The 17,010-nt window shown below is 37.2% G+C and overlaps 1 protein-coding gene across 1 annotated transcript in view; it reads right to left on the reverse strand.

Moving 5' to 3' along the window:
• Positions 1 to 16,811, reverse strand: part of TOPAZ1 (testis and ovary specific PAZ domain containing 1) — a 38,912-nt gene extending 22,101 nt beyond the window's left edge. The window contains exons 1-5 of the mRNA XM_010080066.1: positions 15,638 to 16,811; positions 12,584 to 14,127; positions 11,643 to 12,412; positions 7,386 to 7,462; positions 4,768 to 4,898 (exon numbers count right to left, since the gene is read on the reverse strand). Coding sequence (XP_010078368.1) covers positions 4,768 to 4,898; positions 7,386 to 7,462; positions 11,643 to 12,412; positions 12,584 to 14,127; positions 15,638 to 16,811 — 3,696 coding nt within the window. The remainder of the gene's footprint in view (positions 1 to 4,767; positions 4,899 to 7,385; positions 7,463 to 11,642; positions 12,413 to 12,583; positions 14,128 to 15,637) is intronic.
• Positions 16,812 to 17,010: the final 199 nt, after the last annotated feature.

The following is a 17,010-nucleotide window of genomic DNA, read 5'->3' on the forward strand; positions in this document are numbered from 1 at the left end:
TTCTCTGACCACAAATAAAGAAAAATAAATTACTTGCCAATAACGTGGCTCAAACACAATGTGTCAAAATACTAAGAATGCAGGCATTGCTGTACAATTAAAGTATCTGAGAACCATAAATACCAAGACAGAATGACTGCTATTTGATCTTACCAAAAAGGATTCTGGTGAAAAACACAACCCAACCCAAAATCCTCACTAAGCTATCATACAAGAGCTTGCATTTTTGCTTCTATGTGTGCAAACTAAAACAATTCCAGCCTTCAGGAATTGAAGAAATTCCTTAAGATTTTATAGGTAAATAAAACACATGTAAAAATAAATTCTGGAGGGTTCACCCATGCAGCATACAATACCATTTGTCCGGGGTTTCATCACTGTAGCTTCACTGAGGACATTTACTTTCGGGGCATGCAATGGCAATTCTGATAGCAATTCACAGTTCACAAGATCTTTGTATGTACAGTCACTGTTGAGTATTAAAAAACAAAATTTTTTTTAATCAAATTAAACAGGTGCTTCTCCCATATACTAAATGCATAAAAAGGGGGATTAAGTGTATAAAAGACAAGAATTTCTCCAACAATTTACACAGCACAAAAACTTGCAGTAAATTTAAATAGCTATCAGTCCCAACAACTTTACTTTCACTATGCTCATTGCATGGTCCAATCGGATTACGATCTTAGTGCAGATTCTTCTGTCTTAAAAGTGTAACTACATGAAATTCAATCAATAAGTAGAGAAAGCACCCGTGAACCATTTCTATTTTTTTCACTATGCTGACAAGAAGATTGAGATGATTTCTGTCACCTCTGAAGAAGCATCTACTTTTCAGTAGTCTGTTATATAATATCTGCCAAAGAAGTAATCCACAAAGCTTTTGAAATTACATTTGAAAAGCCAACTGTTTTCTTTCCCAGTAACTGACTCTACTCGGCCGAATATTTAGATGATTTCAAAGGGAACTCCAATCGAAGACCGTTTTGCCTTTAACTATACCCAAAAGGGCACATTCCAGATAATTAAACTACTAAAATGTGATGTTTTCCAAAATAAGCCACAAACATTCCAAGCAAAATACTTAGTGATCTCTTTGGTTGTAAATAAAGTCACAAAAAAAAAAAAAAAAAAAAAAATCCGCTTTCCTCCCCTCCCCCCTCCAACTAAGAATCTAGGTGCAGTACAAAGGACATTTCAGCCTGCTTGCTGTTTTAAGACAGAAATAGACTTGCTATCCCCTATGAGGGGCACGTTCTAGCTATTTAATACTTCTCATAGACAGGATAATTCAATTATTTCTTAAATTGCAGGCTGTTTTTAATGCAGTTTGAAATAAAAATGCTACAGCAGAGAAGAACAAATTCTACCTAATAAACACAAATTCTGCAAGATCAATCTTTATTTTTATTCTACTCAATGTACTGTATTGGTCTCCAGAGGAAATAAATCTGCAGATCTAGCTACTCAGAATTTTCAAGTTACCATGTAAAATTTATTCTATGCTTCCTTGCGATGCCAGCCTCAGGTCTGTCACAACAGGATTTTCATAGCAGTTTACCTTCCGGATAGCAATCTCAGCTCTCTTTTTAATCTAGACGTGAAACTACATAAAATTTTGCCAGGAACTGTGAACTACATAGCTCTACAATCAATTTATTTTCTTAAGTAACAGCATCACTGGAAACAGAGTTTGCTAAATCAGAACAATAATTGTTTTCTTCTAGATGAAACTTTGCAATGGTAACATTTTTGAGTAAAACTAGAGAAAAGAGTGTGACTCCAAACGAAGGAATATATGCCTTTTCTCTAACCCCAGGGAGTGCTGCATTTCAACTGAGGAACTGAAATAATGCAGTATCACTTGCACAAACATATTTTATCCAGCATAATCTACTTATTCTATAGCATAAAGAACTATTTACGCTACTAAGGTAGATTTAAATGGGTATTTTACCAGGAGAAGGAGCTTGGAGCTCTCTAGTGGATTAATGAAAAGATGCATTATTTTCCATTAATGGACTTCTGGAACATTTCAAGTCCTTCACAGAAATGTGGTGAACTGCTGCTGGAAAAAAGCAATACCCTCTTCTATTCCAGCTAAGATTTCTTGATTATTGTGAAAATGACTCTGAAATATCTGTTATTTCTCTTCTAATTACTTATGTATTTCATCGGTTAAGTATACTTTTTCTAAGTCATATGTACAATAAACACTTTAAGCACAGCTTGAAGCTAGGGGAACAGTAAAGCATGTGCTTAGCTCCACATGTTGTGTTTTTGAGGGCCTTTTTCTACTGCTGTAAAAATATTTATCAGCCTGAATCTGAATGAGATCTTTCAATTCTTTCATCAGCTTAGAAAGTCCCAAGAGGCAGAAAAGAAAGCTGAAAGTTTCACTGTTTTGTTTTGTTTTTCTTTTTTAAAGTTCTCGTAAGCTCTACTGTGTCTGGAAATGTATCTTATGCTATACTCACATTGAGATGCCAAGGTGAGACACTGGCAGAAAGTGGATAAATTTCATCACCAGCCAGAGGACAAAATAACCTCTGTTGTCCTGCCAGGCTATGACTATACTTGTCCTGTACTTTGCACAGTGAAAATATATATTATTTCACAAATTTATTTTCTTCATCGCATAGTCACAATAACATAGAAAAACTGAATTAAAGTGCTGATAGTGTTTCGGTAAAAACATCACATTTCATTTGTACAGTAACAGGGGAACATCACCAGCTACATGAAGGACACAGTATATATACCTTTTTTCAGCTTCACCGTTTTTTTCTTGTTTAACATCAGGCACTCCATCTGCAAACCTGAACTGTAAAGATATTTAAAACGTACTTTTAGATACAGCAAAGCACCACCAACCCTGTTACACCTTACACTACAGACTTAAAACTGCTAGTGATTGTTAGAAGGTGTGATAATGTAATCTTGACTATAAAAACTGTAATTTGGACTCTTACACCATCTTTTTAAATGGATACACTGCCATTATACTCTGTGATCCTTAAAACACTGATTTTTTTAATTGCAAAAAGATGACATGATTGCCTTCACTTATCGTTGCTCCCACTGATAATCCCAGCAAATTTTAGGCCTACTGCCCAATTTTAACTGTGCCTGACAGATGCCTAGAAACCCACAAATGACATTCCATCAAGTTTAATAAAAAATTAAAGATGTATTGATGGGAAATCTAAGGCTTTTGCTCAGCTGTGCACTACGGTATACAGGTAAAAATTCCCCCAAAATATGGAGAAAAAATATAGCACCTAAGATATTTGAGGGTGAGAATCTGAAAGGATTGATAGAGAACTAAGTCACAGAATCCTGGCTTTGTTTTGTCCATTATTCATGAAGTTAACTTGAACTTCACACTATAACACACATTTACGATAGCCAAAGAATTAGAGATGGATATGCTTTCATCAGATTTCCAAACTTCATTCTACCAGTTCCCCAAATATTTTTAGTGTTTTCTCCAGGGTTAGTTTTTGTCCTCGCAGCATTATTAGTTGGAACAGCCATCAAAAAACCAAACCCCCAAAATCAGCCCAAACGGTAGAATACTTGCAACAAGTGTTCTGCTGTTCCATCCACATACAGGAATAGGTTTAGGGCTGTAGCATGTATTTAGTGGCTTAGGTTTGGTTAAGTTTGAGGTTTGGGTAAGATTCATTGCACATATTTACTGTTGTCCAACACAGCACAGAAAAGCAAACATTAGGACACTAATTTTATCAAGCCAAAGCACTATGAAGTAGCCCAACTAGGACTGACCTGGCAATACTGCAACAAGTACTACACCTCCAGTAACCTACTACTACTATCCTCTCTAAGAGATCAGGGAACACAATGGCACTGTTCACTTTGTGAATCAGATGCTAGCAGCCCCAATTCCATTTGCTGAAGGAAACGTTTCTGTTCTGCTTTTAAATAATGATTTTGCCATGGAAACCAATTCCCTACTGTTTGATTATGTTACCAGTTTTTAGCCATATGAATTTTACAGTTTAACTTATCTAGTTAAAACTATTATCCACTCTTGAAGTAGTGGAAAACAGTAAATGTTACCAGCAGCTATGTCTTGAGTGGCAGTGAGATGTAAATTCCAATCCATTATCAAATAAATAAATAGTATAAAACTTCAGCAAGTCTTAAAATACCTAGACTTACTATCTAGAGGAAGGAGGACAAAGAGAGTAGAAAGGTGAGATAAAGTCAGTGAGCATGAAAAGGTCTTAACATTCCCTCTGAACTGCCAGAAAGTCAGTAGTTCAACGTAACAGCCCTTCTGCCCAAGTACTTATCCATCCCTGATCCTCCTCGGATGTATGATGGCCGTGCAGCTCCCCAGCACCACCTATCCTTGAGACTGTGTGGTGAGAAGCATTTAACATCAACTTTTAAAGCTATATATGTTATGCAAAAATGTCACATATGCACAGTAGCACTCTTAGGTGTTCACTGGAACAGTAATTTTCATGCAGTTGGTAATACAGAATTACCATAACAACTGATACAGCAATATCTTGTTTCATTTAAATTTGAAGATGAATTACTACTGATGATAAAAAAAAACAAGCTCTGTCAAGCAAATTTTACCTTGTAACTAAGTAATCTATGAAACATTATTTTTTTAATTGCAGGAAATTTAAAAAATTGTTGATAAAACAACATTCGTAATTAAAATTACCCAATTACTTGGACTATAATTTCTTAAACTATTTAGTGACAGAAAGCATGATTTGTCAGTACCTTTTCATCCCTGGCAAAACTCTTTAAAAGCTCATCTAGTTCTCTTAGCTGCCCATCGTCACGGAAGTCCTCAGTAACACCTCTCAAAGGACTGCTTCCTCTGGAGGAGTCGTGCGTTTTAGCATCTTTAGCTACAAATGTATAAACACATCACTTCACATGCTTCCCATGCTACAAGACAAAAAAGCTTTTATTTCCTAAATGCAAATACTATTTCCTTAATACTAATGACATTTAAGAACGCCAAGGACTGCCTAAATGTGAAATTTATATGTAAAATTATTTCACCTTTAAAGCACAAACCATTTCAAATAAATATTAAACTGAATCTGCAATTTAAGTTCTATCCAAGCTGTATGTTCTGTAATAGACCCTGTAGAACAGTACAACAGGTTTATTTACATTATATTTAATTGAATACTTTAAAAAGAAATTCAGTTAAGCTTTGTTAGTAAAACACAACCAAAGATATGTATGGTAATTTGCTAAGCAAATAAAGACTTAGTCTTTGATAGAGAAGGAGGTAAGTTAATTGTAATTACATGATGGAACCCTGAACTAAATATAGATAGCTCTGAGAAACTCCAAACTCCTGTAATATAATAAACTCAATGAGAATTCAGTGTCAGGAAATTTCAGCACCTTTTGCAGATGCACAGGAAATGAACAGAACACAAACAGCTGTTTCAGAAATCTGCAGTTGGATGTACAACAGAAAAGCTCCGCTTAGAAAAGGAATTCACTATTTCATTGGATCACCTGAATCAATTTCAACTGCACTGCGTGGTCCAGACACAGGAAGAAAGAATCAGATTATTATTGGAAAAGCTTTTATCTTATAGTCACTGGTCTTCATATGATCATCAGCACAAGACATATCTGCTTGAAGACAATGTACATAACATTTCCACTTGAAAGATGAAGAGGATTGATGTAATCCAGAATATCTTAACTGTAGTGTTTGTTGCCCTTCTTAGACTGTGAAGCCACAGAGACAAGCAGCCATGCCTCACTACATAGCACAAGGCACCAAAGCAGTAATACATATTTCTAAATAAATACATAAATCACCAGTAATTACCAAAACCAGGCACCTTTCTTTTGTTCTGTAAAATTCTGTTTTAAAAAGTCATAGATCAAACATAAGTTACCATGTGCGTATTGATCTCAGTGTGATGTGATCCTAAGTTTCTCAGATCTGGTAAGAAGGACCTACTTAAATCTTCTTCTTTATTTTAAGCACCACAAAAAGACCCAAAGACTTTTAGTCTCAAACTTTGTTAGAACACAAAGTAAAACAACAAACAGCCTAAGGAAATGCAGAAGCTACTAAATAGTACAGGACTTGCTCCCAGGTTTGGTGTCAATCACCTCAGTACTGTAGATGCCATGGCACAGGCTCCGCTGTCTCTTTAACTCACCAGAGGCCTAACTGTGTACTTCCTCCCTACTCCTCCTCAGGGAACTTGTGTCTATTTCTTGGTGTCTGAGCTCTTAAACACTCATTATCTCTTATTTTGCCTTCTAATCACTGAAGCCTGAAACTCAAACAGCCTCCCCCAAACAGTCGCTATTCACTCCCTTTTCTCCAATAGGCTACACCTGCCCAAACCACTCACTCTTTCTACATCAACATAACATAGTAATATGAAAAAAACAGCACAAGAGGTACTGTCACAGGCACTCTTCAAGCCTGCAGCAAAATCAACACATCATGGCAGAGAACCAGATTAACAGCAAGCTGCCAAATGGACACCATAAACGGAAACACTGAGAACCTTCAAAACCAGTCTCTGCACTCTGTGTCTTCTCGAATGTGTCAGTTATGGGCTTCTGTTCAAAGTCAAAATTCTGTTCCTCTACCCTACGAGAAACTTCCACATTAGACATACCTTGCATGGTAGGTTGGTATGCAAGCTGTAGAAAACAAAACAAATCACATTTAGATGCTGCCTAGCTGGACTGTTCTGCTTAAAATAGGAAGAAAAAGCATGAAGTCAGAAGTATCTTTCTCTCTAAAAAAGAAAAAAAGCATCCTTAAAAATCAAAACAGTTGTCAGAGGAATGGGCATAGCACCTGCAAAAACCAAAAGTACAACCAGGAAAAAAATGATATAAAATTCAGTCTGCTGATGAACACAAGAGAAAAAACAAGTGAGCTCATGAGTCAGACTCCAAAGCAGTATCACAGTACGTCACTGTCTTACTATCATCTCATCAACTAACATAATTCCTTGCCTAAAGTATCAGAGAGATGTCAAAAAAAACCCCCACAACCGAAACAAAACAAAAAAAACAACCCAGTACTACCAACAGACAAGAACTACAGAAAAGCAGAGGTTCCCTGAAAGGCTCAGGTTTGTACCATTTCAGAAGGCATCTACTTTATACTCAATAGGAAACAAATCACTGTTGTAATAAAAAGACACTACCGAACCGACAAGTCGTCATTTTATTGGAAAGTAGAAAGCCTAGGTTTTGTCACTGAGTATCTTTGTGGTTACTTTCTTTTCTTGATTATACATTCAAAAAATCTCCAAATCACAGAATGTTAGAGATTGGAAGGGACCTCGAAAGATCATCCAGTCCAATCCCCCTGCCGGAGCAGGGACTCTTACCTTTTAGCACCCAATCATAGGAATTTTCAGTATCATTTGACATTCCAGATTCTTGTATGGTAATGTGTCTGATGTGTCTGTTTTGAACAAAAAGAGTATTTAAGATTTCCACCTTGCACAAAAGCAGAATTAATCTAACCAGTTATGTAAAATTAAAGTTCTCAGTAACACTTTCAGCTGTGGACAGAATTCTTATGTACAACACACTGTTGTAAGACTGTTCTTAACTCTCTCTTTTGGCTTTCTTACGTCCATCTGTACAGCTATACACCTAAACATATTAGGCAAAATTAAGACATTTCAAATCTCAAAATTTGTCAATAAAAGCTCATTATCTCATTTCACCTTTGTCTATAATACTGAGAAGGGAAATCTTCTCTGTATAGCAAATTATGGAAATACAGTGCTAATGAGCCAATTAATCAATTTCTACAAAATGTGATATATATTAATTTTATATTCAAGAAAATTTGCATAACTATGAATATCAAAGAGAGTAACAAAAACATTTGTTCCTAGAAAGATACTTCACCTATTTCAAAGGTAAGTTGGGGAAAAAAAAAAAAAAAGTATTTCTCTTTGGAAAAAGCTCACAAGGTAAAAATACATATTAAAATATTATATATATAGAATATATAAAACATCATCATCACAGATTTTGGAAGCTCGTACCTGGTCAATGACACCAAGTATAAACACAGAAAGCTTTCTAGTAAAATGGAATAATGAAAATTTGCAACAGCCTAGTGGAAACTAAAAAGTTCCCCAGTAGCATAATTTGGAACTATACAAACATCCAGGCACAGATATCTATGTATATACACAAGATACATTAAGAAGCAAAGTTTAATAAGTTACAGCAAGTTTACAGAGAGGAGAGGGACTTTTATTAGAGGCAGGCTCTCTGTAGGTTTATTTCCTCTTACCCACATTTTATGTGAAATGCGAAGTTTGAGTGATTTTGCTTATAACAACTGACTTTCTTTTTTGTAAAATTACAGTGCAGACAGTTCCAGAAAGCTGTCATCTTCATAAACATGGCTTAAAACTGAAAATATTTAACAGCATCAAGAGACTAAAATCTTCACATTCAGGTCAAAAGCCACTTCTAGGTCTTTACCAGATTCTGCTAATTGTGTAGTGTGAAATTGTTACAGAAGCACTGCATAAGTTCTTGTAAAAAAGGTGCTTAAAATACATACAGAAAACTACATTTATTACAATACTTGGCATTTGCTCACCAGCCTGACAAATCCAGGAGCGCTGACAAAACACATTTTAGAGATCTAGAAATGGGGACAAACTAGACAATGTCAGAATGTGGGATCCTCTTCCATGCTGGTGCTGATTAAGTTCAAACAAATCTCTCTTTACAGCACAAGTTACACAAACCACAGTGTTTGGTTTGCTATTTTGCATATGGAAAATGGATTCACATTTAGGCTTTTTATTCAAAAAGAAAACAGTAAAATACAGAAGTCTCGTAAGAGCAAGAATGGCTGCTGATGCGCTTTCAAAGGTATTCACTGAACCTACTAGTTCTATTGGGATGAACAGAGATACTTGATGCCACTTAAAAGTTAAGTGTCTAGGTTCCCTACATGAGAGGAAAGAAATAACCTCAGATGACTGATTCAAAAAACGTCACTGTTGGGAGTCACTTAGGGGTAGGCAATAGAAAATGGCAGAAACGTGAAAACTGAGCTTCCCTGCCCCCTTCGGGCTGCATGTCCAGAATCCATTCCTGATGACTGGCAGCTAATGCCTGGAAGTGCCCAGCACTCACTCTTCTCTTCTTAAAATGGAACCACCAGAGGAGTAAGCAGTCCTACTTATCCTAAAGGTCATAGCACGCTAACTGCATCCAGTAATTCAGGACATACACACACCCAGGCTTTTCTGAACCTTCCTGGCTTAAGAGCCAGGACCTGCTTGTCCTACTTAAACCTACTCGGTCAGAGATGTCAGTTCTGGGCATATGCACAAGCACAACTACAATAGTTTGGAAACTTTAAGTCAGAGACGTGTGGCAATGTTAGGTGCCTCTTTAGTTGTTGGGTCCTTTGTTTGTTTGCTTAAAAAAACCCAAACAAACAGCAAAAAACAAGCCTTATTTGAATTCTGAACCTCAATCACTGTTGTGACCAGCATGTTCTGCTTTTTAAGGACACATGCTCTCAGGAAGCAAAACTTGTATTTATAAAATAAGAAGCCAAAGAAGAAAACACAGACAATACTCTAGAACATCTCTAAAGAAAAAAAAAAAGAGGACATTAACAGAAACAATATTTTATTTTAAAATATATAGTATGATGTAAATGTAACCCTACCAGCATAACCAACTGTTTTGGCTGGCCAAAGTTGAAGTCCCAGTTGTAACTGGGAAATACTAACAAAATAAACACCAACAGTATGAACCGGCCATTATCTGATGACACCATAAGCTACTTGATAAAACTGTGGTAAGGTCTATTGCCTTATTTTAATATTCCCATATTCAGTTCATTAATATATTCCTGACTGTTACCAACAATGGCTAGTCACCATCCAATGATATTTGTATCAAATTATGAAAGATAAGAAGCAAAACCAGACAATTTTTCCTTCTTTAGAAAATTAAGGGGAAATTTGAAGAAGTAAAAACCAAGCATTTTTATTTTCCTTGGTTGATGGCATGCAAATTCAGCAGATACCAGGAAAAAAGTTGAACTATTACTTCAAACAAGTTTAGTTTTCATCTAATGGTTGTGATGTTACTCTAACTCAGTGTCATTACTAATTAAAGGGAAACTTTGTCCTCCCTAAAAAATACTTAAAAGATCCAGTAAAATTTTTAGTTAGTATTTATATAAATAGCAAACTTTACTACCCTAAGCAAAATATATATGTGTAAAGGGCTCAAAAGTTCCAGTCTTCCATTCTGTGTGACCGCTGTCAGGACAGTCAGTTGGAAACCATCTCTGAACAGCCATTATTACCCTGGGGTAATACACAGCGAATATACATTCCCTTACACAGTGTATATAATATACACTGTACAAAAAATTAATACTCATTCTAATACATTTACCTTGATACAGCCTAGCTACTTCTTAAGAACTGGCTGCTCCTACTAAAGACTTGCCCTGATCTTCAGAGGCTTGTTTTAGCAGTTTTATTCTATTAAAATCAGAAAGTTTTATATTCTCATGTCTAAAAAACTGTTCAGCACTTCAAAGAAGATTCCTTTCCTCTTTTGCACATGGGTTCAATGAAGGGATAAGGAGAGCAAAGAGTAAAATAAATGAATGCAGTTATAAGATGGTACAATGTTGAAAATAATTAAAATTTTATTTAAAACAAGGATAACATAAAGGCACCCAGAAAGAGCAGAGGAAGAAAATTAAAACACCCCTCCAAATAAGAAAACTAAACTTCAGAGGAAAATCTTGTGCAATTTCTATCTGAGCTTTATGTTTTTCTTCGTAAAATGAAAAATTTAATCTTAAAACTCATTTATCAAACCCAAGTATCAAAGCTTAGAGAGAAAACAGACAAGACAGTTGACGAGTTCATCTATCCCACAAAGGACTACTACCTTTTTACAAAAGTTTGTTTATACTTTAAACTTCTCCTCTGCCCTCAGTGACTTCTGTATCGCCTCAAAACCCAGAAAAAAACATTAACGCCTAATAATTTATGCCAGGAACTTGCTGAATGAAGATGCAGGATCATAAACATCTATAATGTGTTTGCCAAATTAGAGATCTGAAAACTATTCACACATCTGGGGATAGGAGAAAAGCAAGGAAGGAGAATGGCAGAATGGAATACTACTGTACAGACAACCGTTTAGTTCTACAGATCCAGCAAAAGAATAAGCTACACCTAGAAAGTAAAAAATATTTCTAAGTATCATACCACTTTACAACTAAAAAAACACCCTCAAAGGGATATCTGCTATCTGAAATCAGGTGAGGTGTTTTAAAATACTATTTATTAATAATTAGCTTTGTTTATACTTTCATATTTAATTTCACTTAGTCTACATGAATTCTTTAGGACTACATTTTGCTTTGATTCAGTTTATCCTAGTTCTTATGAAGAACAAATTAATTTAGTTGCATTCAGACCATGGTCATACCTCAATCAAATCTGGACATTTAAAATCAACCCAGGAATTAGTAAAATTCTTTAAGAAAGCTGACTGCTACAACCAAAATATATCAAGAAAAAAGTACTTAGGATTATTGTTAACAAAAAGAATTATATGCATACCTAAAATTATCATCTACTGAATCTCTGTTTTCTGAGATAACACGATACTCAGGCTTAAGATCCTGCTTTTGATCCTGCTTTTCATCTTTAATGCAGATGCTACTACAGGACATCTTCTCAGGACAACTTTCACAGTCTGCAGGTGCAAGCTCCTCTTCATTATTCATTCCAAAAAGGTCAGGGTCATCCTGAATCACATCAATGACAAGAACATCTTCTTCGTATGCTTCAATAATATCTGGAAAATTTCTACTTTTGTGTTGTGAAAGACTCCGTCTTGATTTGCTACCATCACTTATTTCTAATGCAGCAGGGTGGTCAACTGCATTCCAAGAACGATCAGGAAAATTAGATTTCAGTACACATTCAGTACCATGGAAATCAGGCACAGATGACTCTACATGCCTGTCAAGAAAAGAATGTGGATAAAAAGAAAAACATTCAGGGAGCGCAGACATCTCATTTGAAAGGTTTTCAGAGTCATCATGCTGAAAGTCCTTACTGTTGATCTCATGCACTTTTTTCTCCGTGGAAACTGTAGACATAGCATCACTCGTAACAGGAAGAGGCTGCTGCTCAGAATTTACCAGAGAAGTCTCTTCACACATTTTCTGCCTTTTTGAAACACTAGTGCTGTCAAGAAGCTCTAGTGGACTACAGGCTTTTATTTCAAATGAACGGACAGATTCCAGTTTCCTGGATTCACATTTGTTTCTGCATAAAGGAATTTTGAATTTTGTCAGATTGCCAGTGTTAAACACTTTCATTAGCTTTAAATCAGAAAATGTCTGTTTCACTGATGAAGCTTTACAGCCGATGTTTGTTCTGTTTTTGTTACCTGTAGATGTACCATTCTGGACTGACACAGACAGTTTTCTTTTTGTTACAGCTCCCTTATTTTTATCTTTTTGTTTTGTTGTAAAATTCAGGGTTGCTTTAACCTCTTGCACATCTTCATGGTTAAAAGCCACGGTGCTTTGATCCATACTAACTGGTGATTCCTCATTTTCATTGCTCATTCTCAAGGTCTCGGAGATATCCACAGAAGAGAATTCTGGTGTTTCAAGTGCAGTCAGACATTCAGTGTTTGTATCCACTACTTTAAGTGTAGATTCTTTGTTAATTTCTGCTGATGACATATGCAAATCACATAGTCTCAAATTCCCAGTCACAGCACTGTTTCCTTCAGCTTTAACACTGCTTTTATCACAGGATTCCTTGAAGGCAGCCCTTGAAAGTCTTTTTCCTTCTGAGACAGATCCATGGTTTTTAAGAACCCATCCAGAAGTCCTGGCACAAGATTCAAAAGGCCAAACATTTTTACCAGTCATAGGTACTGTTCTTTGACAGGTAAACTGCTGCAATTTCTTATTAATTTTGTTCAATTTTTCATCTCTCTTACTTTTCTGACAATTAGAAACATCATGGACATCAGCTAGCACACTCAGGCAACCTGAGGGAGCAGAATGATGTACCACAGTGTTTGAATCTTCTCCTTTTGCTATTACAGAGAGCCCAGACGTCTTCTTAAAGCCATCTTCAAATGCAAGTAATTTCGTACTACTCTTTCTCCCGACTGATGTATTTTGTGCTTCATGAGTATTTTTTCCTATATGAAGATTTGATGTATGATCACATGAAGTTGACAGAGTAATTTCTTTATGATTTAGTCCTAAGACTGCAAAGGAGCTTGACATGGCAACTGCCGCTTCTGTTTGTAACTTACACTCACTGCATTCATTAGCCACGTCTGTGCAAATATTCTGCACTGCTGATTTCTCTGTGATTTTCATCTTTTTTCTAGGCTTTCTACCAATACTCCCCTTCTTTCCCCCTAAACACTTATTGTTTTCACTCTGACAGCATGAAAAACACCCTTCTCTGTTTTGAGTTTTTGCTTCTTTACTGAACAATAAACCACCTTTTATGGGTGATCTCTCAATTTGCATTCTACTAGTGCTGCCATTCCTCTCACTCTGTTCTATAGTACCATCAGGAAAAACATGTTTTCTTTTATCCTGGGCTACATGGAAGAATCTACTTACTTTATAACTGCTGGTAGCTCCACCAGCTGAAGACCTTACAAATGTATTGATGTAACTACAGGACTCTAATCTCACAAACGGATTCTTTTCTGTTGCACAGCGCAAGTCATTACAATGCTTTAGGGTGTTTTTGCAACGTCCAGCATCACATTTTGCAGATACATTTCTCACTTTTTCAGCTGTAGTTGCATTAAAACTTTGCAGGCATTTGATCTGATCAATTCTGTGTTTCCTTTTTTTATACTGCACACCAGGCTTTTTTCTTACAGGATGGCATAGAAAGCTATTGCTTTGGATCCCACCTGGAATAGCAGCCATAGGAGACTTAGAGTAGTGAGGTTCCTTTTCCTTGGAATCTTCTGATCTGTTCCGATTTCTCTTAAGCTTCTTCACAGCCTGTGTACTGGAGTCTTGCTCAATCGCTTTCCATTTTTCCTTTGCTGATTAAAAAAAAAAAAGAAGTGTAATTAAAGAACATGCTAAGAGAAGAAGACTATTGCAATATTTTATAAAGAGAACAAAAAACATGCAAGGCTACTCAAGAACACTACACTGTACAAGGTTAAAACATTTCTGTAAAGTTTTACCAATTTTCTTTTTTAAAATGAGCACTATTAGCACACTTACATTAAGAAATGATGTACTGTCTTCAAAAACAAATGTGAAGATGAACAGAACCTTAAGGTGTCATAAGGACTCTAGCAGTTATATATTTAAAGCATAGGTGGAAACCAAATTAGAGCAAGTCTGGCAAAAAAATGCAGATGCTGCTTGCACCCCCAGCCTTAAAATATTTTGTTTACACACTAGATTCTCTGTGATAGGAAAGCGTGTTCAAAATAATATAGTAATTTATTTCAGATATTTACTCCAACCAAATGTGTCAGACTGTTGAAGAATGTCCAGGAAAACTGCAGGACTCGCACTTTTACAAAAGTACTGTTTTTTATTTAAGAGCAAATACAGATTATGTAAACAATGATATATCTGAAAATTTCATCTGGAGAATGGGCTCAGGAATGTACTATTAGAATGTTGGGGGTTTTATGATCTTAGTTTTCAAAGGAATATAAAAATTTAATTGATCAGTTTTTCAGAATGTGGTTTCTACATAAAATATTTATTAAAAATAACCTACAGATTTGTCCTTTAAATGTACCCACTTTGAAAGTAAAAAAAACAGTCTTTCAGACAATTGTCCTGAAAAAAAGTAGACTTTTAAAAATCATCTTTCAAAATTGTTCAAGTGTGGTACAATGCTCTCTTAAAACACCAAAATACAATCTTTGTTTCTACATAGTTTAGGACTTTGCTGAGAATACCAACTAATAAGAAATTCTGAAAACAAAAGCTAGCATTCTATAAAGGCAAGTGCTAAAACAAAACAGCATGACACATACTCAAAAACAATACAGATGAATTAAGAATATCTTTCATTTTGGCTTTGCTGAAAGTACTGCCTCCTTTCTTGATTGTGCCTGACCTTTTAAGCATAAATGAACAGACTGTTTTTGAGAGGAAAAAAAAAATTTCTCACTCAGGGCCTGCTGCTGCTGATAGCCATTCCCCCCCCTATCCCCCAAAAGGGTATCTGGTCTCTTCTTTATGCTAAAGAACTGGTTTTGTCCTTCAAGAAAAGCCTTTCCTCTTCCTAAAAACCTGTTTTCTTCCAAGACTAGTATTCACAGCACTGTAAAGTAGACCCTAGCTCCTATCTCTACACTTCTTGAGCTAAGTTAGCAGCCACACAGTAAGAGTTACTTTGAGATGGGGTACAGGCCACCCTTTCCTGCCCCCAAGACTGTCTTGTCCCACGCAGACACATCTGCAAAAGAAAAATTATCTCCTATTTTTTCCACTTTCTAATGGAGTCCTACTGCAGCACCAGTCCCTTGTCCCAGGAGTGCAAATTCTGCACCTGCACTTCTACAATGGGGTACATGTACTTACCGCTTTCCCCGGGGCTGTCTGCTCCTTCCCAAGGGGTTGAGCTCTGCTGCTCTTCTTTCGTGCAACACTTGTGCATGTCTCCTTTGGTTGTTGGCTTTTCTTGGCCACTTAGACCCTGTAGCTGCTGTGACACCAGTGAGTTTCTGCCCCTTTTCCTCAGACTCACAGCTCCTTTCTTAGACTCCGGACACTGTGTAGGCTGTTCTGACAAGGCAGATCCACCCCTCTCTCTAGGACCTTGTAGTTTCGGTTTCATCAAAGATGTCCTGCCTTTCTTGCTCAAGCATCTATTTCTTTTCTTCTGTTTCCCTGGCTTTCTTGATCCATCTAAGGAACACCCATCCAACCTCTCTAATAAAACCTCTTCCCGAGGTTTTGGTTCAGCCAAGGATTCCCAAGTCCCCAAATTCTTCTTAATAGCTGGGATTTGCATCTTCAGTATCACTGCGGAGTCAGTGCTTTTCATTTCAGTACTACAAGTGCCTTTTTTGGGTTGTAGCACCTCTGGATCTGGCAAACAGGAAATACCATATCCCTCTGTGCTCTCAATTTCCTCCTCTGAGGATGGGATTTTTAGTTCTATTTCCATAAAGGAATATTTGCCTTTTTTTCCTGAGCTCCCTGAACTCTCCTGGAAACCTGAGAGGTTCAGTCCTTCTGCGCCATGTTCTTTCCTTTCAATCCTGTCTGAGAATTTATTTTGCAAAGAAGTTCCTGAGAAAAACTGCTGTTGACCTTGTCCTGTCCCTCTCCTTACAGTCTCTTCCCAGCATGCTGCTGCAGCCATGGTTGCTGCCTGCCCATCTTCACATACAGCAGTGTCTGAAATCGGCAGAGCTACACTCTTCTTGCTTCTGGCAGCCCTCCTACACTGCATCCCCTTGGTTTTTTTACCTGAGAATCTCTGGCTACTTCCACTTTGCTCCTTCCGACTAGACACACAAGGAGCAAACTGCTCAGAGGAAATACTAGACAGCATGACAGGTCGGAAACAAGAAGATAAGGGCTGCTCAGGTTTTCTCTCTGGTGCCAGGTGAGGACTCTGCTTGACTACCGGCTTCTTCCCTAGCTGACATCCTACTCCCACGCCCAGAGAACTCGGGCTGGTGACCATACTGTCGGCCGACTTCACCTCACTGGCAGTTACCACTTTCCTTGACCTTAACTGTGGCATCACAGGAGCCTAGACACAGCAACAAAAGCCACAAAATCCACTCACCAGTGCACCTGTAACAGCACTCAGCTAGCCTGGCACCCAAGGCGGGTACAGGCCCCACCAAGAGGGGAACACAACCTCCCTCAACCTGCTGCCTCAGGGGTCACCCCGCGCGGGTCCAGCCTGACAGAAAGCCCGTGGGCCTCAGCGAGCACCT

The sequence above is a fragment of the Pterocles gutturalis genome, unplaced genomic scaffold (assembly GCF_000699245.1).
Source record: "Pterocles gutturalis isolate BGI_N339 unplaced genomic scaffold, ASM69924v1 Scaffold50464, whole genome shotgun sequence".
Lineage (NCBI taxonomy): Eukaryota > Metazoa > Chordata > Aves > Pterocliformes > Pteroclidae > Pterocles > Pterocles gutturalis.